General features: G+C 47.4%; 3 protein-coding genes across 14 annotated transcripts in view; 1 reads left to right on the top strand and 2 right to left on the bottom strand.

The window, feature by feature from the left end:
* The window catches only part of DOP1B (DOP1 leucine zipper like protein B), a 98,144-nt gene extending 86,684 nt beyond the window's left edge, over nucleotides 1-11,460 (bottom strand). For all 8 annotated transcript variants that reach the window (XR_011495402.1, XR_001398171.3, XR_011495404.1 and 5 more), the window contains exons 1-2: nucleotides 11,298-11,460; nucleotides 5,563-5,727 (exon numbers count right to left, since the gene is read on the bottom strand). Coding sequence is in view for 4 of the 8 variants with exons in the window: in XM_044750652.2 (XP_044606587.2) it covers nucleotides 5,563-5,700 (138 nt within the window). In the remaining 4 variants the exon portion in view is untranslated. The remainder of the gene's footprint in view (nucleotides 1-5,562; nucleotides 5,728-11,297) is intronic.
* A 634-nt stretch (nucleotides 11,461-12,094) lies between these two features.
* Nucleotides 12,095-24,589, top strand: part of SETD4 (SET domain containing 4) — a 162,766-nt gene continuing 150,271 nt past the window's right edge. For all 4 annotated transcript variants that reach the window (XM_070488832.1, XM_044751110.2, XM_070488833.1 and 1 more), the window contains exon 1: nucleotides 12,095-12,256. The gene's annotated coding sequence lies outside the window, so the exon portion shown is untranslated. The remainder of the gene's footprint in view (nucleotides 12,257-24,589) is intronic.
* CBR3 (carbonyl reductase 3) lies at nucleotides 17,490-23,992 on the bottom strand. 2 transcript variants are annotated; one of them, XM_014841603.3, is made up of 3 exons: nucleotides 23,265-23,992; nucleotides 21,419-21,526; nucleotides 17,490-17,986 (listed from the first exon to the last, which is right to left on the bottom strand). In XM_014841603.3, the coding sequence occupies exons 1-3, from the start codon at nucleotides 23,551-23,553 to the stop codon at nucleotides 17,550-17,552; spliced, it is 834 nt and encodes a 277-aa protein (XP_014697089.1). In that variant the 5' UTR covers nucleotides 23,554-23,992; the 3' UTR covers nucleotides 17,490-17,549. The 2 variants fall into 2 exon arrangements, with proteins under 2 accessions (XP_014697089.1, XP_014697090.1); XM_014841604.3 differs by lacking the exon at nucleotides 21,419-21,526 and having other exon boundaries at nucleotides 23,265-23,760.

Below are 24,589 nucleotides of genomic sequence, written 5' to 3'. Positions count from 1 at the left end.
CCACCCCACTTCCCCGCGTTATTTTTCCTCTTGACATTCAGCACCCAACATCACATATTTATTCATTTCGTCCGTCTTCCACCAACAAAGCCTTACATGCTAAGAGGGCAGGAACTTGGCATTCAATGCCATATCCCCAGCACCTTGATGTTTGATACATCTTGCATCTAGCACTGTATCAGTCTGCTAGGGCTGCTGTAACAAAGCACCAAACATCGGGGGCTTGAACAACAGAAATGGATTGTTTCACGGTTCTGGAGGCCAGAAGTCTGAGATCAAGGCGTCAGTGGGGTTGGTTCCTTCTGAGGTTGTGAGGGAGAGGCTGCTCTTTTTGCTTCCGGCCGTTTGCCGGCAATCTCTGGCTTTCTCTGGCTTGTAATTGCGTCACCTAGATCTCTGCCTTCATCCTCACATGCTGTCTTCCCTCCATGCATGTCCATCTCTGTGTCCCAATTTTCCCTTTTTATAAGGACATCAGTCATACTGGACCAGGACTCACCCTAATGGCTTCATTTTAACTTGATTAGTTCTGTAAAGACCCAATCTCCAAATAAGGTCACATTCTGAGGTGCCGGGGGTTACAAATCAATGCGTAACAACCACTTGGCAGCCGTATCACGTCGGGCAAGTCAGTTAACCTTCATCAATAAAAGAGGGCAAACAATTGCATCTACCTCATCTGGATAATGAAGACAGCGCCCCTGAGAGCAAAGAGGTGTATCCCTGTCCCCGTGTGAGCCAGACAGCCACTGACATGGAAAAAGCTCAAGAGCGTGGGCTCTGGAGCCAGGCAGCCAGGGTCTGAGCCTTCCCTTTGCCACTTGCTGGCTCTGAGTGGCACAAGTTGCTTAGCCTGAGACCAACCTCAAGATATGCTGTGCATATTTTACAAGAATGCACGTCAAGTCCTTAGCACACAGTATGCTATGAATGTCAGCTGCCATGGGCAGGGCCGAGGTAGGGACAGATGGTGTCACCCTCATCCCACCGATATCTTGCAAATTTTTCAAGGGGGCTGCTCTCACTCACTGCCTAATCATAGCAGCAGAGAACAGGAAACTTGAGCCGCAAAGAGGACACGGTGGGATTACAAGGAATTGGGTACCAATTTTAATAAAAAGTTGTCTTTTAAAATTTTTATCCAATACTACTCATATCCAATTGCCTATAGACATCACACTGGGACACCCAGCAGAGGCCATCCCAAAGTGAAGCCCTGCTCTCCCTGCCCACCCCATGGGGCTGGCTCCTCCCGTCTCCCCATCACATCCTTGAGGCTTCTCAAGCCAAAAACCTGGGAGAAAACCTGTGAGTCATACTTGACTCCTCTTTTCCTCTTATATGCCTCCTCCAATCCACCAGCAAATTCTGTTAGTTATTCCTTCGAAGTATATTCAGAATCCAAACCCTTCTCCACTGGCCCACCTATGTTATGGCAACAGCTCCTAAATGGCCTCCCTGTTTCTGCCTTGCCTGACCCCCATCTCTTTCCTACCCCCAGCAGAGCAGCTGGAAATGGTTCTAGCATGCTACAGGGGAAGCTAGATCATGCCCCTCTGCTCAGCACTCCCTCAGGGCTCCCCCGAACTGAGAAGTCGCCGTCAGATTCCAGTTTTAAAGAACCTACAAGATTGGATGCCCTCCCCATCTCTTGCCTCTGTGGCCTCGTCTCCTACACTCTCTCCCTCTCTCTTCGTGACAACCTCACTGGCCTCAGACACACCAGAACCTCTATACTTGGTCAAACGCACCTTCTCAGCAAGGCCTTCCTTGATGATCCCATATAATATCACAATGTCCCCCTAACACTCACCGTCCCTTCCCTTCTTCACTGTTCCCAGGACACTCACTGCTATCTAGCACCCCATGTATTTTATCCTCAGCTTCCCCCTGATCCCCCCCAGAAAGTGGGGAGCATCTTGTCAGTTTTGTTCTCTGCTATACCCTGATACCTAGAACACCGGCTGGCACATCGTAGGTGCTCATATTGCTAGTGAATGAATAATGGCCAATGCTTTAAAAACTCCTTAAAGAGGGGTTCAACCGTACTTGACAACCTGCCTTTCAAAAGGTGAGTTAAAATGATGAGACGTTTTAGGAATTTTTTTCAGATATACTGAAACAAAGCCTGTTTAACAGAATACATCATTGCTCGAGAACTGCACTTACCAAGGTTATTGTTTTACCTAGCTCAAAACGCATGTGTTCCTAAATAAATGGAAAGACACCTTGTGTTCACGGATTGGAAGACAATGTTGTTAGTGTGGCAACACTCTCCCGGAGATTCAGTGCGATCCCTATCCAAGGCCCACTTGGCTTTTTTTTTTTTTTTTTTTAAAGATTTTATTTTTTTCCTTTTTCTCCCCAAAGCCCCTCAGTACATAGTTGTATATTCTTCGGTGTGGGTCCTTCTAGTTGTGGCATGTGGGACGCTGCCTCAGCGTGGTTTGATGAGCAGTGCCACGTCCGCACCCAGGATTTGAACCAACGAAACACTGGGCCGCCTGCAGCGGAGCGCGCGAACTTAACCACTCGGCCACGGGACCAGCCCCCCCACTTGGCTTTTTTGCAGAAATTGAGCAGCAGATCCTAAAATTCACATGGAATTTCAAGGGATCCAAAATAAACAGAACAATTCTGAAAAGAATAACAAAGTTGGAAGACTCTCACTTACTTACTGTAAAGCTTACTAAAAAGCTACAATAATCAAAACATGTATGGTATTGACATAAGGAGAGACACACAGATCAATGGAAAAGAAAGGAAAGTTCAGAAATAAACCCATCTATCTACGGCCAACTGATTTTCAACAAGGGTTCCAAAACCCTTGAAAAGAAGAGTCTCTTCAACACATGGTGCTGGGACAACTGGACTTCCACATGCAAAAGAGTGAAGCTGGAGCCCCACCTCACACCACGTAAAAAAATTAGCTCAAAATGGATCAAAGACCTAAATGCAAAAGCTAAAATTATTAAACTCTCAGAAAAAAACACAGGGGCAAATCTTCATGACCTCAGATTGGTAATGGTTTCTTAGATATGACATTAAAAGCACAAGCAATAAAAGAAAAAATAGATAAATTAGACTTCATCAAAATTAAGAACTTTTGCACATCTAAGGGCGTTAGCAAAAAAGTGAAAAGACAACCCAAAGAATGGGAAATAAATATTTGTAAATCATATATCCAATAAGGGCCTGGTATCTAGAATATATAAAGAACTCTTACAAAGCAACAACAAAAAGACAAACAACTCAGTTAAAAAATACGCAAAGTGTTTGAATGGAAATTTCTGCAAAGAAGACATACAAATGGCCAATAAATACATATCTATATGAAATTATTAGTCATTAGGGAAATGCAAATTAGAACCACAAGACACCACTTCACACGCACTAGAATCGCTATCACCAAAAAAACAAAAAGTAAGTGTTAACGAGGATGTGAAAAAAATGGAACCCTCATATGTTGCTGGTGGGCATGTAAAGTGGTGTAGCGGCTGAGAAAACAGTTTGGTGGTTCCTCAATAAGTTAAACATAGAATTACCACATAATTCAGTAATTCCACTCCTAGATATATACCCAAGACAGGTGTTCAAACAAAAACTTGCACACAAATGTTCACAGCAGTATTACTCACAAGAGCCAAAACGGAGACACCCAAATGCCCACCAACTGATGAATGGATAAACAAAATGTATTCTATCTAGGGGCTGGCCCCACAGTGTAGGGGTTAAGTTTGGCACGTTCTGCTTCAGTAGCCTAGGTTTGCAGGTTTGGATCCTGGGTACAGACCTACACCACTCGTTAGCCATGCTGTGGTGGTGATCCACATGTAAAGCGGAGGAAGATTGGCACAGATGTTAGCTCAGCACTGGTTGTCCTCAGGGGAAAAAAAAATGTGGTCTATCCATACAATGAAATATTATTCAGTCATAAAAATCAATGAAGTACTGAAACATTCTACATCAGGGGCAAACCTTGGAAACATGCTAAGTGAAAGAAGCCAGACACAAAAGGCCATATATCGCACAATTCCAATTTAGATGAAATTTCCACCGACACAGAAAGTAGATTAGTGGTGCCAGGGACTGGGAAGAGGCAGGGATGAGGAGGGTTTCCTTCTGGGGTGGTGACAACGTTCTGAAACTAGATGGTGGTGACGGTTGTGCAACATTGTGAATGCCCTAAAAGCCACTTAATTGTACACTTTAAAAAGGTTAAATGGTAAATTTTATGCAATGTGAATTGTACCTCAACAAAAAAATAATGAACACACCTCCTCCCAAAATAAGTATGCTATTTTTAGATTCCAGGAGAGTCAAGTACTAAAATAGTGAAACATTTAGAAGAACCTGAATCTGCCTAAATCCCATTTCAGTGCTTCTCTCTTTCCCCTAAAAAAGCAACCCACCTTCATGCAAGATGAGGAATATTATCTTTAGCTTGAGAATTCCTGAGTTAGGGCTCCACGACCAAAGAATTCCCAAGCTCTTATTTGCTGCTTTATTACACTGGTCCATCCCAGCCAGCACCCAGCCACGACGTTCTCATGTTGTAAATATACCTCGCAAGAGACCACGCAGTTTTTGGGCCACCACCTGTAACAACCGCCTCTCTCCACTGTCTGATAGCCATCTGTGGGTGCTGATGCGGCTTTCTGGCGGTTGGTGCTGGACTGCTGCCCAGGCATTACACCCGGGGTCAGGCTGCTGGTATTCTTCACCCTCCCCCATTCCTTGAAGAGGTCAATGGAGAAATCCCTTCTCTTCAGTGATGTCTGTTAGAGCCCCCACTGCGTGTGACCCGGGGAGTGGAGATCGGCAGGGCAGGGCAGGGCACCTCCCAACTCCCACATGGCACTCGGGCTCCAGAGTCACGTATCACAGCCAGGGGCCCTGGGCGTGGCCTCTTCGAGCCCAGACATCTTCTACCTATAGGTCATAGTGGTCACCTGAGGGCGTGGGGATTACTGTGTCATTCTCCTTCTGGGAAGGATGAGAAAATACATTGGTCCCCTCTAGAGAACACAAGGTTAAGCCCACATGTGAAGAGTTTTGGTCTTCCTAGACCTGACCTCTTTCCCCTCGTCCAACACACACACAATTTCTGAACAGATTTCAGTATTTATTTCATCCTTTATTCTTCCGGAAGTTACCAATCACCAGTAAAATGGTCAAAAAAGTAGACCAAAGAAGAAAATGCCATAAAAATCCTAAGCAATACGTGAAGAACAATTAATCTTTGAATAAGTGACTGGATAATTTTAAAGTTGATCTTGTTTAGACCTAAATATGACTGAGAAAAAGACTGCTCAGCTATTCCAGTGACAGTATCCACACGATGATCCTACACTCAGAAACAAAAGCTGGAAGGAGGGAAGGACTCTGAGAGGTTAACAGTGGATAATGCTGGGGGACACAATTACAGGTGGTTTTTCTTATCTGCATTTTCTAATTGTTATCAGAATGTAGTGTAATAATAAAAGGATAATTCCTCGAAATAATAAAAAGACAGCTGGGTCCCTTCCTCCACTCAATCAAAGCACTCTGTGCCTCACATACCTTGTTGAGCTTGCCCAGCGAAGATATGAGATCGGCCCATTCAGTCGAGGATTCAAAATTTCTTAAAGCCTTTTCAATCACTGAAGAGTAATTTCTGTATCGGTAATCAGTGGATAGTTCTTGCTCTTCTGGATCCATCTTACATTCTTGCAGCAGAGAAAGTATCTAAAAGTCAATCAAAAAATAAACAAATGAGGCAGCTATTCAAGGACACAAATGGTTCCCAGCCCAGAGATACAGAGGAAATGAGTCCACAACACTACTGGGCACAAACTCCCTTGGCAATCCAGTTCAAATATTTGGCAAGGCTTCTGGGCCAGGCACTACAGTAGATCAAAGATAAACAGTTCCGGCCCTCCTGGATTCTGAGAGAGACAAATGGATGGAGTGGCAAGAAGCAAAAATACTAGGGTTCCACTTAATCGACAAAATTAGTGCCAGGAGTGAAACTCATTAGGCGGCTGACTATACTTTGTTGCCAATTGGTAATTCTGAAAGATCATAAGGATGTAAGAGCGTAGTGTCTGACAGCATCATTGTCAGAAATGTACCATGTGTCTGTTCAGTTACTAAGCTCCAATTACCCTCCAGACCCTCTGACCAGGAGCTGCCCCGATGGCTTTGTCCTCAAAGTGTAGAGTCTGCGTGTAGGTGATTACACCAGGGCCCAAGCAGTCATCATTTTATTCTTCTTGCTCATGTATATTCTCTGATGGATTCTTTTATTTTTTCCTGCGGCTAGATGCATTCATTATATATGAACCACTACAGCTATTGCAAAGCCTGAAATGTAGATGGTCTAATGCCAACTCCAACAGCAACCATATCCTTTTCTTTTTATCCCCAATGTGACAAAAGAAAACAAAGAACAACAGGGGATGCTGTTGTTCAAGATCAAATGCACTGATTTGACCTTGTGAAACCATCCATCATTTATACGTTATCATGTACAAAACAAATGCATGCTTACATCAAATTGTTTTTACTCCATCACAAAAAAAAAAATCTGAAGGTCAACTCATCAGTCTATTCAAACAAATTATAACTCTGAAAAATATTCCATGAGATACAGAAATGTTGAATTGTTCTCTTGGTCTGTCACCTAGTTCCAGGCTTTGGCACTTTCTCAAAAGTAATGCCTTAGGATTCTCACTTGCCTCCCTTCTTTAGTCTTCATCTAATTAAGATCTATTTAGAGTGTGGCAGGCACCGACCCCAAAACCCCTTGTCTCTCTTTTTCGTACTAAGGCAACCCTAATTTTGCTCAGGCAGCACTACAGTTCCCAGCCTCCCTTGCAGCTAGGTGGTCATGTGACAGCTCTGGACAATGGGATGTCAGTAGAGGCTGGTGGTGGGGACTCCAGGAAAGCTGTTTGAAAAGAGGTGGACTCCTCTGGCATGGGCCTTTTGTCCTTCACTCTTCCCCTTCTTTTGTCCTGGAACAAAGGTTTGATGCTGGAAGTGAAGCCGCATCTTGCAACCAAGAGGATACGCCTCCTTTTGTGCATACGTGAAAAGAGAGAAGTTGAGACCCCGGATGGCTTTAAGAAGGCATCATACCAACCCTGGATGCTCTGCCTCTGGACTTAAAGCTTTCTGCACGTAGCAGCTCATTTGTTTAAGCCACCGTTCAATCAAGCTGAACACAAGCCTGGCTGATATACAAGGCTAATTAGTATTTCACTAGTACACAGTCTGAATGGAGAAATGCTCAGGAACGTGATATGATAAAATACACTGAGCAGGCTGTAGTTTGCTAACCAAGTTGCACACAATCAAATAAAAAAGCAAACATGAAAGGTGAAAGAAACTGAACTGTAGGTACAACGATACGTTCTTTAAGCTTGAATCTCTCATTTATTGGCCACAGTGAATTTGCAAGAATCCTCTGATATCTTCTACTTCACTTTCTGATCACTCTTGGCCTGCTCCAGTCCACTCAAGGCCACCACAACTTTCGTGTTGCCAACGTCAGGGGACTCTTGTTTCCTTACAGTACCTCTCAGTAGGATGGGCAGCAGACCCCTGGCTCCTTCTCACAACAGCCTTCTCTCAGCCCACCACTCCTCTGGCCCACCGGCCCTGCACTGGTTTACTCTTACCTCTGCTGTGCCTTCCCCTTTGCAAGCTCAGCCTCCTCTAGCTGACTGCCAGATGTTGGCATTCCCTGGCACTAGGCTTGGGCCTTCTTTCTTTCTCTCTTTATCCTCGGTGATCTCCCCATTCCTCTAACTTACAAATACCATCTTCATGCTAATGACCCACGGATTTACAACGCCTGCCCAAACCTCCCCGAGGTCCAGATTCATGCAAATGTCTACTTGACTTCTCCTCATGGATGCGGAAAGTGTCTCAAAGTTAGTGCATCCCAAACTACTCTCGAGTGCTCATCAACAAAATGTGGTCTAGCCATACAATGGAACGCTATTCGGCAATGTGAAGGAACATGGAACAGACACGTGCTACATCACGGATGAACCAGGAAAATACACGCTTGGTGGAAGAAGCCAGTCACAACTGCTACATATTGTATGATTCCATTTACATTAAATGCCCAGAATAGGCAAATCCTTAGAGATGGCAAGTAGATTAGTGGTTGCCTTGGGTGGGGAGCAGGAACACGGAGTAACTCAAAATGGGCACAAGGGATCTTTTTATGGTAATGGAAATGTGCTAAAATTGGATTGTGGCAGTGGGTGCATGACTCTGTAAGTTTACTAAAAATCAATGAATTGGACACTTGAATGAATGAATGTTATGGTCTGTAAAGTATATCTCAATAAAGCTGTTTAGAAAAACCCTAAACTCTCAATTCCATCTGTTCAGCATGCTCCGTCTCCTGTCTTCTTTTCCTCAGAAAGCGGCCACACTACCCACAGGATCTGTGACATCACCCTGGACTCTTCCTTCTCTTCACCTGCCACACTCAACCCAAGACCTGCTGGCTCCTCTTCCAAAACACCTGTGGACTCGATTGCTCACCATCTCCACTGCTCCACTGTGCAAGCTTACAGAGGCTTCACAGTGGTCCTCCTTCACTCTCGCCCCTCTCCAAAGTATTTTCACACAGCGCTCCAAGAATCCTCTTACAACATAAATTAAAGCACATCCCCACCATGTTTAAACTCTTCCCACTAAGCTTACAATAAATCCAGACCTCCCCCGCTTACCCCGTGGCCTACAAGGCTCCACCCATCTTTCTCTCCAAGGCACTCTGATTGTCCTAAGACTGACTCCTTCCACAGAGCCTTTGCACAGGCTGGATCTTTCTGCAAAAATATCCTGTACTTTGCATATGCACCCACATAGTAAGATTTCCTATTCATTCTTGGGAAGGCCTGTTCTTCTTTTCTGAAATAATAGCATTCACATTTTTTTAAAACATTAAAGATGGTAACAAGAAGCAATAGTTTATTTTGCCAAGAAGTTGGTACATCTAAATAGTCTGTAACTTTTTTTTTTCAGGACATTTACTGGTCTGAAATCCGGTATCTCTGAACCATTGCAATACTCCATGCAGTGCCTGCTCACTACATTAAATGTCTAAGCACTGGGGAAAGAAACACGAAGAAGACAAGGTTCCACTCTCATAGTTCATCGCCTAATGAAAGAGAAAATATCTAACTATATCAATTTATCATGGCACACACAGTGACAGTATGGGCTGAGGTTAAAGTGACGCTGGCAAGAGCAAAGGACAGGGGCTGGCCTGGTGGAGCAGCAGTTAAGTTCGCACATTCCGCTTCAGTGGCCTGGGGTTTGCCGGTTCAGATCCCAGGTGCTGACATGGCACCGCTTGGCAAGCCATGCTATGGTAGGCGTCCCACATATAAAGTGGAGGAAGATGGGCATGGATGTTAGCTCAGGGCCAGTCTTTCTCAGCAAAAAGAGGAGGACTGGCAGCAGATGTCAGCTCAGGGCTAATCTTCCTCAAAAAAAAAGAGCAAAGGACAGAGGAAGACCACCCACCAGCAGAGGAGTCCTCCAAGCCCACAGGCGTGGGTGGGTAGTTAGCAGAAAAACAGCTTCATCAGCAATAACGTGTGTGTATAGGAGGTGGAGTGGCAAAGGGACACCACTGCTTGTGGCAAGGGTGTTGGCCAGGTCAGAGCAGGTAACTAAAGCAGTTCAATGCTACTGTTGGCTATATGAAGAAACTACTATTTGGTGTAACTAATAGCACAGGCAAGGAGTCTGCAAGCTTCATTGGAGCAAAGTCCTTTATTTCAAAATATGGGGCATTCGATACTATGTTACTAAGCAAGCCTTGTGGGTGGGCTTGGTAAATTCATCATTTATGCATGCATTTATTTCATGCAACACACAAGAGACCTATGAGATGGGTATTAGCCTTAAGATGAGGATATTGGGAATCAGGCCCTCCAGAAAGTTGCCTGAGTCACACAGCAAGCAACTGGCAGAATTAGGATTCCGGCTCAGGTCAGCGAAATGCCACAGAACCTTTACTACATTATGCTGTAGGTAAAGTTAATAGTTCTGACAATGATCTTGCAATCTATCCTGAATACCTTTTCTGTGAGAGGCTCAATAGCTGGGTAAAACTCACAAGGGTTTTACGGCCTACTAACAATTAGATACACAAGGGAGTAGTCTTATAAACAAGTGTACTCCACCAGATGTATCCGCCTTAAAACAGAAAATGTCAGCAGGAAATCTCCCGCCTTATCCATTCTTATTTTCTTACAAAAAATAAGTTCAAGTGAAAAATCAACTGCCAGATCCGAAAGAAGTTAATTGTAAAGATGTTTACATGAAGGAATGTTTCTGAGTTAGATGAAAAGAAAGTGAAAAATGACAAACAGCCATCCTCCCATGAACAAGAACACTTATCAACAGATGATGACCCTTCGTCTACAGAACGGAAACACTCCTCTGCAACTGGTTTAATCAACTCTAGAGCACATTATTCTGAATTTGGTCTTTCAGAGCGGTAACGAAATTTTAGCGGAAAAAATTTAAGACACTATCGGGAGCAGGCTTTGGAGGAAGGGGAAGGGCCTCCATCCCCTTACCAAAAAATCCTACAAAGGTTTTCCCAAGTGTAGGGCAGCTGTCCCAAATTAAGGAAACACCTGCAGGTAACAGTCTCTGTAATCAGCCGCACTATGAGTTGCTAAGGGCCATCCACGCTGGCAGTAGCCGGCAGTCCTGCAGGACGCACGGGCCAGGCGGGCAGAGCGCACACACTGCGACTCGGATCCCTTCTCCCAGGGGCAGCGTGGGAGACTTTGGGGGTCTTCCCTTAACAGGAAAGCCCTAATTTTATAAAGGTCCCCAGCCCTCCTGCCCGATCAGGACTGCACAAGCGAACAAAGGCGCAGCTTGTCCGCCGTCTGCCCGCCGAGGTGAAGGGTGGGCGGGCCGTGACCCACCTGACCTCCACCTGCCGGACCAGAGGCCGCGCCGACACGGCGAGGGCGCGGTCGCACTTCCTCCGCAGCGGGAGTCGGCGGAACTGGGAGGGGCCCCACCAGCCTCCCGGGCTGCCCCTCGGGGGGTACCGGGCCGGAGCCGACGCCCACGCGCGGCCTCGCTGGGGCCGCCCCCGCACTGCAGCAGTGCGCGCCGCGGGCCCGCCGCGTTCCAAGGGGCCACCTGCACCCCGACACCACCCGAGCCCTCGCACCCGGGGGAGAGCGCCCATGCTGCCTCGCCGCTCGCGGGAGGCGACGCCCCGGCTTCGCCCGGCGGCCGAGGGTGCGGGCAGGACTTACCGGCGGCGGCGGCAGCAGCCCTTCTCGGCAGGCGCGCCCGCGTGCGCTGCGGAGAAGCCAGCCGCGCTGCGGCAGGTACAGCCAGCGGCTGCGGAGGCGCGGCCGGGAGGGGACCGTGGAGGAAGCGCCGCGCCGGAGGCCGAGCGGCCACGGCTCCAGGGGGCAGGGCGGGGCCGGGAGGCGGACCCTCGGCGCGCGGGGCGGGACCCAGGGAGGGGCCTTGGCGAGGGGCGTGGCCGAGAGTGGGTCTTCGGGAGGCGGGGCGGGACTGGGAGGCGGGCCCTCGGCGCCAGGGGCGGGGCCGAGGGAGAGCCCTCTGTACGTGGGGCGGGGCCGAATGCGGGCCCTTGGCGCGAGGGGGCGGGGACAAGGGCGGGTCCTCGGCGCGCGGGGGTGGGGCAAGCTGGGCCCTCGGCGCGTAAGGCGGTGCCGAGGGCGAGACCTATGGGGACAGGGCGGGAAAGCGGGACCTGGGCGGGTAAGGGCGGGGGCAAGGATAGAAGTCGTCCGCGGGCCGGGTGAGGCTGGGAGCGAGCCCTCGGCGCGAGGGGCGGGGCCAAGGGAGAACCCTCGGTACGTGCGGCGGGGCCGAGGGAGGGTCCTCAGAGGGCGGGACGGGGCGGGGCTGGGAGGTGGCCCTCAGCGCGAGGGGCGGGGCCAAGGCGAGCCCTCGTACGTGGGGCGGGTCTGAGGGCGGGTCCTTGGCGGGGCGGGGCTGGGAGGCCAATGGAGGACATCGGTGTGGGGCGGAGCTAAGGGAGGATCCATGGGAGGGGGGCGGGGCTGCGAGGCGGGCCGTTGACTTGGGGGGCGGCAGGCGGGTCCTGGGCGTCGGCTCCAGAGCCCGGGACTCGCACCCCCCAGTCTTCCACAGCTTCCCCGCCGTGGGCGTCGCTCTCAACTGCAAAAACTAGCTCCCGCCCTCGCTGCGGGGCTGCTCCTGGGAAGGCCTCCCACAGGTAGGCGCAGTTGCTCCGCCGCTCACCTGGGGTTCCCCCGACACGCCCAAACGGAAGGGGACATCAGTGAGTGAATCAGCCCAAGGAGGGGCCTTGGAGTTACAGACAGGGAGAACAGTGGGACCCGTGGCACCTGGCTCACCCCATCCTTTCCATCGGGGCCACATCCAAACCCTTGGGGTGGAGGCAGAATGAACCCTTCCGTACACGCTTGGGCGGCTGGTTAAGATGCCCTCGCCCCCATGGGCCGCACCTTTCCGACCCTTGGAGTCAGAGGAGGTGAGGGAGTTAATTCTGGAGTGACTTTCGTTATGTGGGTTTTGGCTCACAAAGGAGACCTCAAGTCAACTGTAAAGAGCGTTAATATTTCCAGATAAACTCCTTCTTGTCATCCTTACGAGCCTTCGGACCTGGACAGTTCAGACCCACTCTACCTGGCCTGACAGCTGCAGGGCGAGACGCACCTTGAAGGTTGGGTGTCAGGCGGAGTTCGCCTGAGCATCCTGATTGCACCAGCTGGGGTTCGTAGCCAACCAAAGCAGAACCACCTGTTGACTGAGGTTGTAATTTCTGTAGAGGCTTCTACCCGTTTAACCCCTGACAGTCTCAGAAATTTTCAGATCCATTCTGGGGCTCCTGAAGGCTAGGCAGCCATGAAAGAGTTTGGGGGGGGGGGTGTGGGAGTAGAAGGTCCATGAATACTTTGAAATGTACAGAACATTTTGTGTATATGTATGTTTCTGGAGAAAGGGTATAGAGTTTGTATCAGATTCCCAAGGGGACCTATCACCTCCCTCAAGTCACCAAGAGTATTTTAGTAGTTTGGGATGCTGGACCTCTGGCTTAGCCAGGCTTCTGATTCTGATTCCATCTCTTTGGCATATACCAAATGCCGCAGATGTAAGTCCTCTAATAGTCACTTTTAGGAATAGTGTTAAAGTAGAAGCAGAGGAAAACTAAAGGATTGAGCATTTAGGAAGAAAAAAATTTCATGAAAATTGATTTCCTAGTGAAGATTGATAAACTCTGTTTTTACAAAAATAGAGTTGACAAACAGGTGAGATTTTTATTTTTAGGTTCTTCAAACCCTAGCCACACTCCACATTGCATAGAACTAATAGAGATGAAAGAACTGGTTATATTCATCATTGAAAAAGAGGGAGAATCAGTCTATTTGTGTCAAAACCACCATGTACAACTTTGTCCCGATACATTTATATAAAATAATATATGTGCCTTGTATTTATGTCACCTATCTCTAAAGAACTCCAGGTGTGTGGGAGGTGAATTTAAATTAACTTTAAGAAATTCAAATACTGTAAACCTTAAAAGACCAACTCCATTTATAATCAGCGTTGACAGTAAATGTACCGCATTAAGATTTGGAAGTTCATTCCTATGAGAAATCTGTTTTCTTGGGTTATCTTGTCACACTTAAAAGTCTACTTAGTTATGTTCATCTATTTAAGACATGTAAATAGAGCAGATTCCTTGCATAATAATACTCAAATGAATCAGGACATTTCAGATTTAATTTAAATCAGAACATTAATCCTCACCCCTTCTGATAATAAAGCAGGTATTATAAATCAGAGGTACCTACAGTCTCTTGCTCGGACTGGCCCACCTCTTAGAGAGATTGACCAGGTAAACTCATCCTGAGTTTCCGTATCCAGATATTGGTGACCTCCGAGCATGTCTCTTCTGTAACGTAGATTCTGCTCCACCCATGTAGATAGAAGTCCTGTGTAGTTCTATATTTGATTCTGTGCCTAGTTGTGCTTGACTTGGAGTAACAAGTAACCCTTTGTCAGGATCGTCATTATCACCTGTTTCATCTCCACACCCACATCACTGTCCAGGTTCTTGGTCTGTCAGAATCTTTGTTGCAGTTCAGTAGGTGAGGCAGGAGTCCAAGAGCCATGTCTAAAGCTGATACTGTATGCGGGTTTACCACTCGTGCCTCAACCTGGAAAATTCTATCACAGGGAAGCTGGATGTGGATGGCACCACTGGATCCATCTGGTGCCTAAAAAACATACGTGGGATAATCCATTTAAAATATGCTGAGTTTAAGCCATGTTTCATTTATCTACCTTATGGAAAAGTTCACACAGAGCCTATTTTGGGGATCTAATAACTATATGGCTTACACATCATATAGATTCAATGTACCATACCCCTTAATTTTTACATCAAGGGAGTTGCCTATGGTCTCTAGACTTGTAATAGTGAAGCTGGACATGCTGAGTGCTAGGTGCCAAGAAAAGCCAAGGAACTTTGTGGTCAGACAGTCCTGGATACCATCCTGGCTCTTGGCTTATAGCTGTGTGATCTTGGGCAAATTAATCTCTCCAAACTATTATTTCCTCATTTAAAAAAATGACATGAATGCTTCCTTCAAAGGACTGTTGTGAGAATTATGCAAAACAATGTTGGGAAAGCATTAAGCGTGACATCTGGCCTAGTATACCATGGGTTTGCAGTTTGTGATTTTTTTCTTTCTGATTCCAAGCCTAATTACTTTTTTTCACTACAGCATACTTTGAAATATTTTCATGCACTTCTATTAGTTAGACTCCTTTTGGTTGCAAGCAACAACAACCCAATTCAAGCTAGCTTAAGGAAAAGGGAAATTTATTTCATTTTAAGGATACAAGGGTATTTTGGAACATCTCTCAGAACCCAGGATCTCAGGAACAGTGTGAGGCCAGGGAAGGGATGCTACCGCAGGGAGGGGGCTGTCTCTCTTCAGGCCACTCTGTAACTTCTTTTCTTGAGAGTCGGTGGCCTCCTCCTCTGGGTATGCCTGGCTCTCTCTGCTCCTTGGACCACATTGGGTAGGGTGGGGCCACTCACAGTAAAGGCTCTGAGCTTTCTCTGATCCAGTCCAGCTGGTTCTGCCCTTTAGAGGAAGGGCCTGCAGCTGGAGCAGTCAACAGAGGCTAGCAAGGCAAAGTCACTTTGTGGCTGCTGCAGCTGCAAACACAAGGAAGAAGCAAGCGAGAGGGGGCCAGGAGATAATTCTTAGGAAGAGGGTTCTGGGCAGAGCATCTAATAAGGGCTCCTGATGACCTTTCCATAAAAATGAGAAATGCTGGTCTGATCAGCAGTTCACAGTTAAGGGTCTTCCAAGGGCCACAGGCTGATTCAAAAATCTCAAGGTGGGATTTGGCTAGAGACAAAAAAGGAAGAAGAAATAAAAGGGATTGGCCTGTTTACTCATGCATTTCCTGTCTGTGACTCCATCACACAGAGCCCGAAAGAGCTCCATGGTCCCTATGCAATTGCCCATCATTGGCAGGACTCTGGAGGCTGGCTGCAGAGGGAGCCGGTGTGAAAGGTATTCAGGAAACTTCTCAAAAGCCAAAGTGTTTTTAGAGCCAGACAAGAAGTCATTAAAAAGTTTTAAGAGTTTTTGTCTGAGATGAATGTGAGAGCATGCTGGATTTAATCAGGCAACACAGCGATGACCAAAGGAAGTGAAATGCAATCTGGGTGGATTTCAGACTTCCTTCTACCCAAAATGGATGAAAAATTGAGGTGACGGTTGAGAGAGCTAAACTGACATGCTGCCATTGTAAGTTGTAGAGTCAAGAAGAATAACCTTGCACCCTGCGATAGATGAGAAATAACAGGGTCACCTGTGTAGTCCTGGTCCCCCAAATAAATGAAACCTTGAGGATTTCCATACTTTACTGATTTCAGAGTGGAAAACAGCATTATCCCTTATTTCTGCAATGCTGCTGTCAGGAGATATGATGGGAACTTCATGGTCATAATGAAACAGCAACAACATTGCTGTTTTCCTCTGTGCACAGCCCATCATAAACTTGGTAAATTTGTGCTTTCTTTTCTTTGTATTTTGTTTGTTGTGTGCCTGTTGTATTTTTGTTGTGGTCTGGTAGCCATTCCTTCCTCAGTCTTGACTCCCTTGCAAACTTTCTTTGCAAGTATATTTCTTCTCTTTTATAAGATCCTTTGGTCTCCAAGTCTGCTTTCTACAGGGTGTAATAGGAACCCAGGAGACTGGTTGCAAAACCAATCCGATTTGAAAGCAGTGAACGTGGAGTCACCTGTTGTCAGAGAGACTATATATAAAAGGGGCTCAGGGAGGCATCTGCAGAATCACCCTAGGCTGTAGCTGAGAGGGAAGCGAGAACAGGTTAAGGAGAAGATATCTGCATATGTCTGAGCAAAGAGATGGTCTGGACAAAGTTGTCTATTGTGGAAATTAAAGAAATCTTAACTAAGTTGGAGTTGGGAAGGCCTGTAGGGGAACCCTAAGGCTCTATCACACATCATCAGTTACACCAAATGGGAAGAGAGGATGCCTGTATCTTGGACAGCAAGTATAACTACTTACTTTACTACTGAATGAAGATTTCTCTTCCCACCCAGCAACAGCCCAGCCAATGAGAAGCCATTGTTGCCCTGAACTGTTACTTTCTCCCAATGGATTTTCCTTTAGAACAACCCCTCCCTACTCCCCTCTTTTCTTTTCCAGATTTGCCTGTGGTCCACCATAGCACACCCCAAACTGCAATTCTTTTGGCTATTCTCCAATAAGCTCATTTTGAGATAAAATAACAGGAAAATTTGCTTTTTAAGTTGACACAATGCCTGAACAAGATAAAAGAAGTGGCAGGGCAACCTTGTAAACATTCTGGGAAGAACACAGAATGTAAAACCCAGATGAAAAACCCATTAGGGAAGAAATCATATCCCAATGAAGAAAGGACATTCCTCCCGAGTCCTTCAAGCTATACTACTTCATAAATATAAGAATCAACTAAAACGTACTCAGATATAATAAAACAAAATGAGATACAAAGCAGGATGACAGAGCCAAGGAAACAGGATAAATCATCATCCTTACAGACTCAACAAGCTAGAAACAGCAAGGGACAGCTGGAAAATGGCTGACACCCCCTCCACAGCCCTGAGTCCTCTCACTAGACCAGCAGTTCTCAAAGTGCCATCGCAGCACCTGGGAACTTCTTAGAAATGCACATTATTGGGCCTCAACTCTGGGCACTGGTTTAAAAGGCCCTCCCGGTGATTTTGATGTCTTCTAACATTTGAGAACCAGTGGACTGCGTTCCTCTTTCTCTTAGGCTAAAGAGTTTGGGCATAGCAAAATCGCTTGGCTGGATTCCAGAACAAGACACTTTCTCACAGGGAGATCCTAACTGACTCTCTGTAAGGACAGAAATAGAGTCGGACTACAACGTCAGAGTTCATTCATTCATTCCACAAACATTTATTAAACCTTAAGCTCCAAAGCAGACATTCACCAGTTTTGGATGACTTTGTCATGGACTAGCTGGCCATGAGGCTCAGTAGCATCTGGAGGCAGGAGGGCCAGGTAGACAGGGGTCTCGGCCCCCTCTTCCACGGTCCTGGAACCATGAGCCCCTGCCATGTCCGTCTTCACCAACCCAGGGCAGCATGCGTTAAGCAGAATCATGTCAGCCTTTCTTTTCTCATCCAGATGCTGGGCCAGGATTCTCGATAAGACCGTGACCCCCAACTTGGACACCCCGTAAGCGGAGTTGGGCCAGCCTTCCCTCTCATGCACTTCATTTTTTGTATCCTCCACAAACTTTTTCATGAGATCCACCAGGTCCTCCTCTGTGAGAGTCTCGCATCGGAACTTCTCCTGCAGATCTTCGCTGCAGTTTTCAAGAGCTTTTGAACCCTGTAAACTACTGATATTCACCACTCTGCCTGAAACAGAATAATAAAAAATCCAGAAGCATGTCACAAATAAACAATTATTGGTTGACTATATACCAAACACATGATTGAGTCACGGTGCAGGTTGAATTGGTGATAAGAAAAAAAAAAAAAAAAGGCATAATAAATGACTCTAGGGGGCCGGCCCTGTGGCTGAGTAGTTAAGTTCACGTGCTCTGCTTTGGCGGCCTGGGGTTTCGCTGGTTCCGATCCTGGGCGTGGACATGACACCGCTCATCAGGCCATGCTGAGGCCGTGTCCCACATGCCACAACCAGAAGGACCCACAACTACAATATACAACTATGTACTGGGAGGACTTGGGGAGAAAAAGCAGGAAAAAAAACAATGACTCTAGAAGGCACCAGTGGGTTTTGACATTTTTTGGTGGTCTCCTGTTCTCTGAAAGGGAAGAATACACTTCCATCAGTAACGGGGGTTAAAGAGCAGTGATTCTCCATTAGTTGAGCAGGAGGTGGGTCTGTAGAAGGATCCCAGGGAGTTTTACAGGACACTCTCCACACACCCACCCCAGGTGCCTGTGAACCTGCTCTTCTAGGCACAGCTCCCTCACCCTGAGATTAAAGCTCTCTCTTGCTTTGCACAATTTCCTAGGGCCGGGGCAGCCAACTCTTTATGCCCCAGTGCCAAAATCAGGGTCAAGCAATGCCTTGGGGTTGCCCTTGTCTATCCTAAACGATGGATACTTTCACACTTGGAGTGGGTTGATTCTCCATCCAAGTTTTCATTTTCATTACATTTTTAGCCCATAGTTAATAACGATATATTAATGTTCATTAAATATAATTCATATGAGTTAATATTCCTATTAATAATAACTCACGGCTACTAAAGTGACAATTCTGTCCATAAAAACAAATATGCATGCCAAAAACTAGAAAACAATTTGAAGCATTGGAAATTTGGTGGCAGTCCAAAAGCCAGGAAACGTGTGAATTTCATCCACTGTCAAAAAACACCAATTTTGGGGGGCTAGCCCTGTGGCGTAAGGGTTAAGTTTGGCATGCTCCACTTTGGCGGCCTGGGTTTTCAGGTTTGGATCCCTGGCATGGTCCTGTACCACTCATCAGCCATGCTATGGTGGTGACCCACATACAAAATGGAGGAAGATTGGTGCAGATGTTAGCTTAGGGCTAATCTTCCTCAAGGAAAAAAAGAGGAAGATTGGCAATAGAAATTAGCTCAGGGAGAATCTTCCTCAGCAAGACAAAACAAAAGAAAACACCAATTTTGGGGGACACTTCTTCCATACTATTTGGAATCCACATCCTCTGCATCCAATAGGATAACTAGATTTTATTTCATTTTCTGAGAGGTATTCACCACTGGTACACATTTGGGGGTGGGGAGTGGGGTTTCACATTCTACTGGATATCCTTGTGGGTCCAACCTGGTATGAGAGACACTGTCCTTCAACACGAGCACTCACTTATCCCCTATGTACCTAAGACTCTCTGTCTCTTTCCTTCCTTCTCTCTCTCTAGTAATACGTAGTTCTTTCTCAACTTTTAACTTTGAAAAATTTGAAACCTACAGAGAAGTTGCAAGAATAGTTCAACACCCCCACACCCCTTACCTAAGCCCACCAATTGTTAACATTTTGCCACATTTGCTTTTTTTTCTAAGTTGTAGACAGACTTCATAAACTTTCCTTCTAAACACTTTAGTTGACGGTGAACTTTTGAAGAATCTAGGCCATTAATTTGTAGCATTTCCTTCAACTTGGATTGGCCTAATTTTCTCATGATTACAGTCACTTCAATATTTTGGCCAGGAATGGAGACACCCTCACTCTGTCCTTGAATGTGGGCACCGGTGATGTTGTGTTCTTCATTACTTTCTAAACAGCTCTGTTCTCAGTCCCTTGGCAGCTACAAGGAATTAAATTTAAAAGGGAAAGGAAGAAAGAAGAGAAAAACAAATGACAGGAGCTACTCTGTGCCTTTGGTAGAAATAAAAAACCTAAGAGGAAGATGTGTCCCCTTTGGTCTGAGGGCACACCTCTGTGAGAGAGGCCAAGGGGACACAATCTTAACAGCCAGATGGGTCCAACCAGCCCTGAGAAGGGCTGCACCCACACCACCCCCCACCTCTGCTGAGGTCCAGGTGGCCTCATGCATCCAGACACAGCCACCCCCATTCTAGCAAGGCTGGGTAAGTAGCTCCCTCCAGTGGCTTAACAGTTGATTAACCTATTTACTCAGAATCTTGCACGAATAAGCGAGACGGGTAACTTTATTTAAAGTGATGTTATAGAGCTCAATAAAGATAGCTTTCCGATCAGTTTTCTATGGGGAGAAAGCGATTCCCTACAAATCAAGAGGTAACGATGCTCAGCGCTTTGCCCTCCAGGTAAATGTGAGGTTTATGGAAAAGTCACAAATATTCTCCATGTGTTGTAAATCAGAGTCCCACTTTGGGAAATGCTGTTACAGAAAGTGGATTAAAGGCAGTGATTCACCTGCTCTGGGTTGATCCCTGAGCCCCACCCTCCCCAAAGCGCCTTTTCTCTCTCACAATGGCTTGGTCTGCAAGTAATCCTTACTTCCCCAGAACTGATGACGGATCCTGATTTGACTGGAGGGTGAAGTCAGGAAACACGGATATTGTTTCCAGCTCTATTTCTACCTGGTTGTGTTCACTTTTCTGGGCCTCAGTTTCCCCCTCTGTAAACTGAAGGTGTAGGAATGTAAGGTTTCTTCAGTCGCTTGCAGCTTTCGAATTCTATGATTCTAAAATCCATAGGGAGATGACTCCTGACACTTGATAAAAGACATTCCTACAACGCAATACTATGCAGCTGTAAAAAAGAATAATGAATCTCTTTGTCCTGATCCAGAAAGAGTCCCAGATATAGTAAGTGAAGAAAGCAAGGAGGCAAACATTATACTTAATGTCCTCTTTGTGTAAAAAAGGGAGCAAAAGAAAATGCATTTAGATTTGCGTGTAACAACTTCACCCCCTTGGCCCTGGGCACTCACCAACTCCATGCACCTGGACTCAAGGCTTCCTTCAACCAGTGCCTGCAACTCTGCCTGCGGGCTTGCTTTCTTTCTTTTTTTTTTTTTTTTTAAAGATTGGCACCTGAGCTAACAACTGTTGCCAATCTTCTTTTTTCTTTTTCCTGCTTCTTTTCTCCCCAAATCCCCCCAGTACATAGTTGTATATTTTAGTTGTGGATCCTTCTAGTTGTGGCAAGTAGCACTATGCCACTGGGCTGGCCCCAATATCTTTTAAAGCTAAAGCTGAAATGTCCAAGTGAGGAGACGGATACTCTAAGGAAATAATGCAATTATCTATTTTTTCCCCCTACAGAGAAATAGCACCCCGGAGTGATTCCTGCGGGGCAGCCCCCTGGCTCACTCCTTGCTGACAAGCTGACAGTCCACATGGCTGGACTTACCGTGAGGTTTCATTATGGGTAGTAATTCGGTGCAGACATTTCTTGTCCCAAAAAAGTTTGTTTTCAGTGTCACCTCAGCTTGAATGTCAAAGGGCGTTAGATCATCAACTTTTAAAAAGAGAACGAAACACAGACAAAGTCATACATTTCTCCCTGAAATTCATATGACAGAGTGGATCTTAAATGCTTTTAGAGGAAAAACAAGCTAACTTTACAAGAATTTTGCAACCACTAGGTCTCTGGTTCTCAAACTTCAAGCACAGTATCTGAATCACCTGCAGGGCTTGCTAAAACACAGCTTTCTGGGCCCTACCCCCAGAATTTGGGACTGAGAAGGTCTGGGTGGGCCTCCAGAATTTGCCTTTCTAACGAGTTCCCAGGTGACGCTGCAGCTATGGGTCCGTGAGCCACACGGAGAACGGCTGCCTTTGACCGCTGCTGCTCAAGCCGTATGGCCGTAGGAGGCACCTGGGGATTCTGTTAAAATGCAGATTCTGATTCAGTTGGTGTGGGGCGAGGCGTGAGATTCTGCGATTCCAGCACATGCCCGGGGTTGCGGGTGCTGCTGGTCCACCGCACACACTTTGAGGGGCAAGGGCTTCTAGCGCACCTGTGTTCCCCGACGTGTTGTCCAGGAGGCGGGGTATTTATTCACAAATCCCTCAACCAGTGGCTGAGGGCTGTTCCAGGCGGGTGTGTCCGCCACATCTCGCCAGCGCTCGCAGAAAGCCTGCGTTGCAGGGTTGCAGGTGTGGGTGCACAGCGATGGTCAGTGCCTACCGCTAAAGGGATGAAGTCTTAACGCTCCACAGTCGTTCATTCTACTCCGTTCTGTCTCTTAGGTTTCTTTTTCCCGCTAGGTTGTAAGTGAAGGTAAAGTTTCTTTCTTTCTTTCTTTTTTTTTTTGGAGGAAGATTAGCCCTGAGCTAACTGCTGCCAATCCTCCTCCTCTTTTTGCTGAGGAAGACTGGCCCTGAGCTAATATCCGTGTCCATCTTCCTCTACGTTATATGTGGGACGCCTACCACAAAATGGCTTGCCAAGCGGTGCCAGGTCCTCACCCGGGATCCGAACCAGCCAACCGGGCCGCCAAAGCGGACGTGCGCACTTAACCGCTGCGCCACCAGGCTGGCCCCTAATTTCTTTTTATCCATGGCACATAGCACTCAGTCAAGTGATAGAGTAAGTAATCTCCTTGACTTTCTTTTCCCTTCAAAGGAAGATGCTACTTAAAACCACGCTTTTATGTTTGATAACAAACATAAGCTCCCTAGGGGAGGGAACCAGGCTCGCTTCCTCTTTGCCAGAGCCTATCAAAGCTCTCCATTAAACAAAGTCTCGAGTCCACTAATGTGCAAGTGCGCGCTAATCGGGTCTCGGCGATTCATTTCCTGTCCCGAGCAGATGCCTCCTGGCATCTATGAATGCGCCCTTTCAAGGAAAGCGAAAGCCCAAAGTGAGCTTGGAGACCCTTCGCAGAGAAAATGTTTCTTGCATTAGACAGAAAGCTGATGAGCTTAGCAGGGCGTGGTCCCCTCCCAGGAGGCCGGTTTTCCTGCAAACCACAGCAGCTGACAGTTCCGGGAGGGCCCCCGAGCTGCGCACAGGCCCGCACAGGCAAGCGGGCGGGGCGCGCTGTGACCGCCGCCCGCGCCCGCCTTGCTCTAAGCGAACCGCTCGGGCGACTCCGCGGAGAGCGACAACCCGCCGCGGGAGGCGAAAGCTGAGCGCGTACCGAGGGGCAGGCGCTGCCCTCCCCATCACTCAAGTGGATGGGTGGGGGCGCCTGCGGCTCCCTGCCCCGCACCCCCGGAGCACTCCAGGGACCTCCCAGCCCCACACCTACGCTTGAAGGCGATGCCCGCGTTGTTGACAAGCACGTTGAGCCCCCCGTACTCCTTTTTCAGGAAGTCGCGCAGGGCGCGGATGCTCTGCAGGTCGTCGATGTCCAGCTGGTGGAAGCGCGGGCTCAGGCCCTCCGCCTGCAGCTGCTGCACGGCGGCCCGGCCACGCGCCGTGTCCCTCGCCGTGAGCACCACGTCCCCCGAGAACTGCCGGCACAGGTCGCGCGCGATGGCGAAGCCGATGCCCTTGTTGGCCCCGGTCACCAGTGCCACGCGGCTGCAAGACGACATGGCCGGGTTGGGGGCGTACGGGGCACTTGAGCGGACAGCGGACCGTGCTGTAGCCACGTGGGGCGCGCGCTGCGGGTGCCCGGACACAGTCAAAGAAGCTACACAGAACTGAGTTCTGGGATCCAGCGCTGTGACTTCTAGAGAACTAGGCTCCGGCCTCTGTCCCTCCCTCCAAGGAGGAGCCGTCTGTTCCCGAAGATTTCGTAACGCCCCACTCCCGGGGCCGCCCCCTCCCCGCGCTGCGTACGCCCTCTTTTGATCCCACCTCTGAGCTAAGCGGTGGTCTGCGGGTTGGAAACGTTGTCTTCCCCCAAAGCAAAACCGGACGGTGGTGGGTCGACGGGGTCTACAGATTCACAGCAGTTGGATTGAAGACACTTTTAGGAGAACCCCAAAAGAAGAAAAACAAGTGCTGAGTAATTTTCTTGGGCATGCGACCGACATACACTGCAAAATAAAAATGTTCGCCTTTCTCTAAGAAGCAATGAAATTATTTAGACACTGTAACTGCTTATGAGGACATAGATACCTTTTCTTGCTTGACAGAAACTCAAGAGAACTAGAGAAAGAAGGTCCTATGAGTGGATTTACAGGCGTGGGCAGGATACGTCGCTCTATATGATGCCCAGTGCGCCCCCAAGTGGGAGGGAATGTTTATGAAGCTGTTACTGTGTGCCAAGCCTCTTTTTGGAGTGTTTTTATTTAATCCTTCCATAACTCTTATGGGCGCTGACGTGTCTGCATTTTAGCTCCGAGGATATATATATATATATATATATATTTTTTTTTTTCTCCCAGTGAAATCTGTGTTACCTACGTGTGTCTAGGTGTGACAGGCAATTAGAACCCCCCTCTCCACCTTTCTTTAGAGTAATCTGTGTTTTTGATCCAAGTGTGTTTGATTAGGGACTTTTAGATTTATGAAGACATGCGATCTCATTCTGACTCAGCTTTTCCCAAGCAGAGCTTGCAAAGCTTCCTGTGCCTCTGTCACCTTGACTCCACCTTCTCCATCAACTCAACAGGTGAGGTCAGA

Source organism: Equus asinus, chromosome 18 (genome assembly GCF_041296235.1).
Source record: "Equus asinus isolate D_3611 breed Donkey chromosome 18, EquAss-T2T_v2, whole genome shotgun sequence".
In the NCBI taxonomy this organism is placed as follows: domain Eukaryota; kingdom Metazoa; phylum Chordata; class Mammalia; order Perissodactyla; family Equidae; genus Equus; species Equus asinus.
Note: the sequence above shows the minus strand (reverse complement) of the source record. Positions and strands in the feature narration are given on the sequence as shown.

Bases quoted from the DNA above. Each gene is read 5' to 3' on its own strand.
- CBR3 (XM_014841603.3), bottom strand. From the start codon at position 23,553: ATGTCGTCTTGCAGCCGCGTGGCACTGGTGACCGGGGCCAACAAGGGC. The intron at 21,527-23,264 runs GTAGGTGTGGGG...TCTTTTTAAAAG, and splicing joins CGCGGGCATCGCCTTCAAGC to TTGATGATCTAACGCCCTTT. The intron at 17,987-21,418 runs GTAAGTCCAGCC...ATTCTGTTTCAG, and splicing joins ACCCATAATGAAACCTCACG to GCAGAGTGGTGAATATCAGT.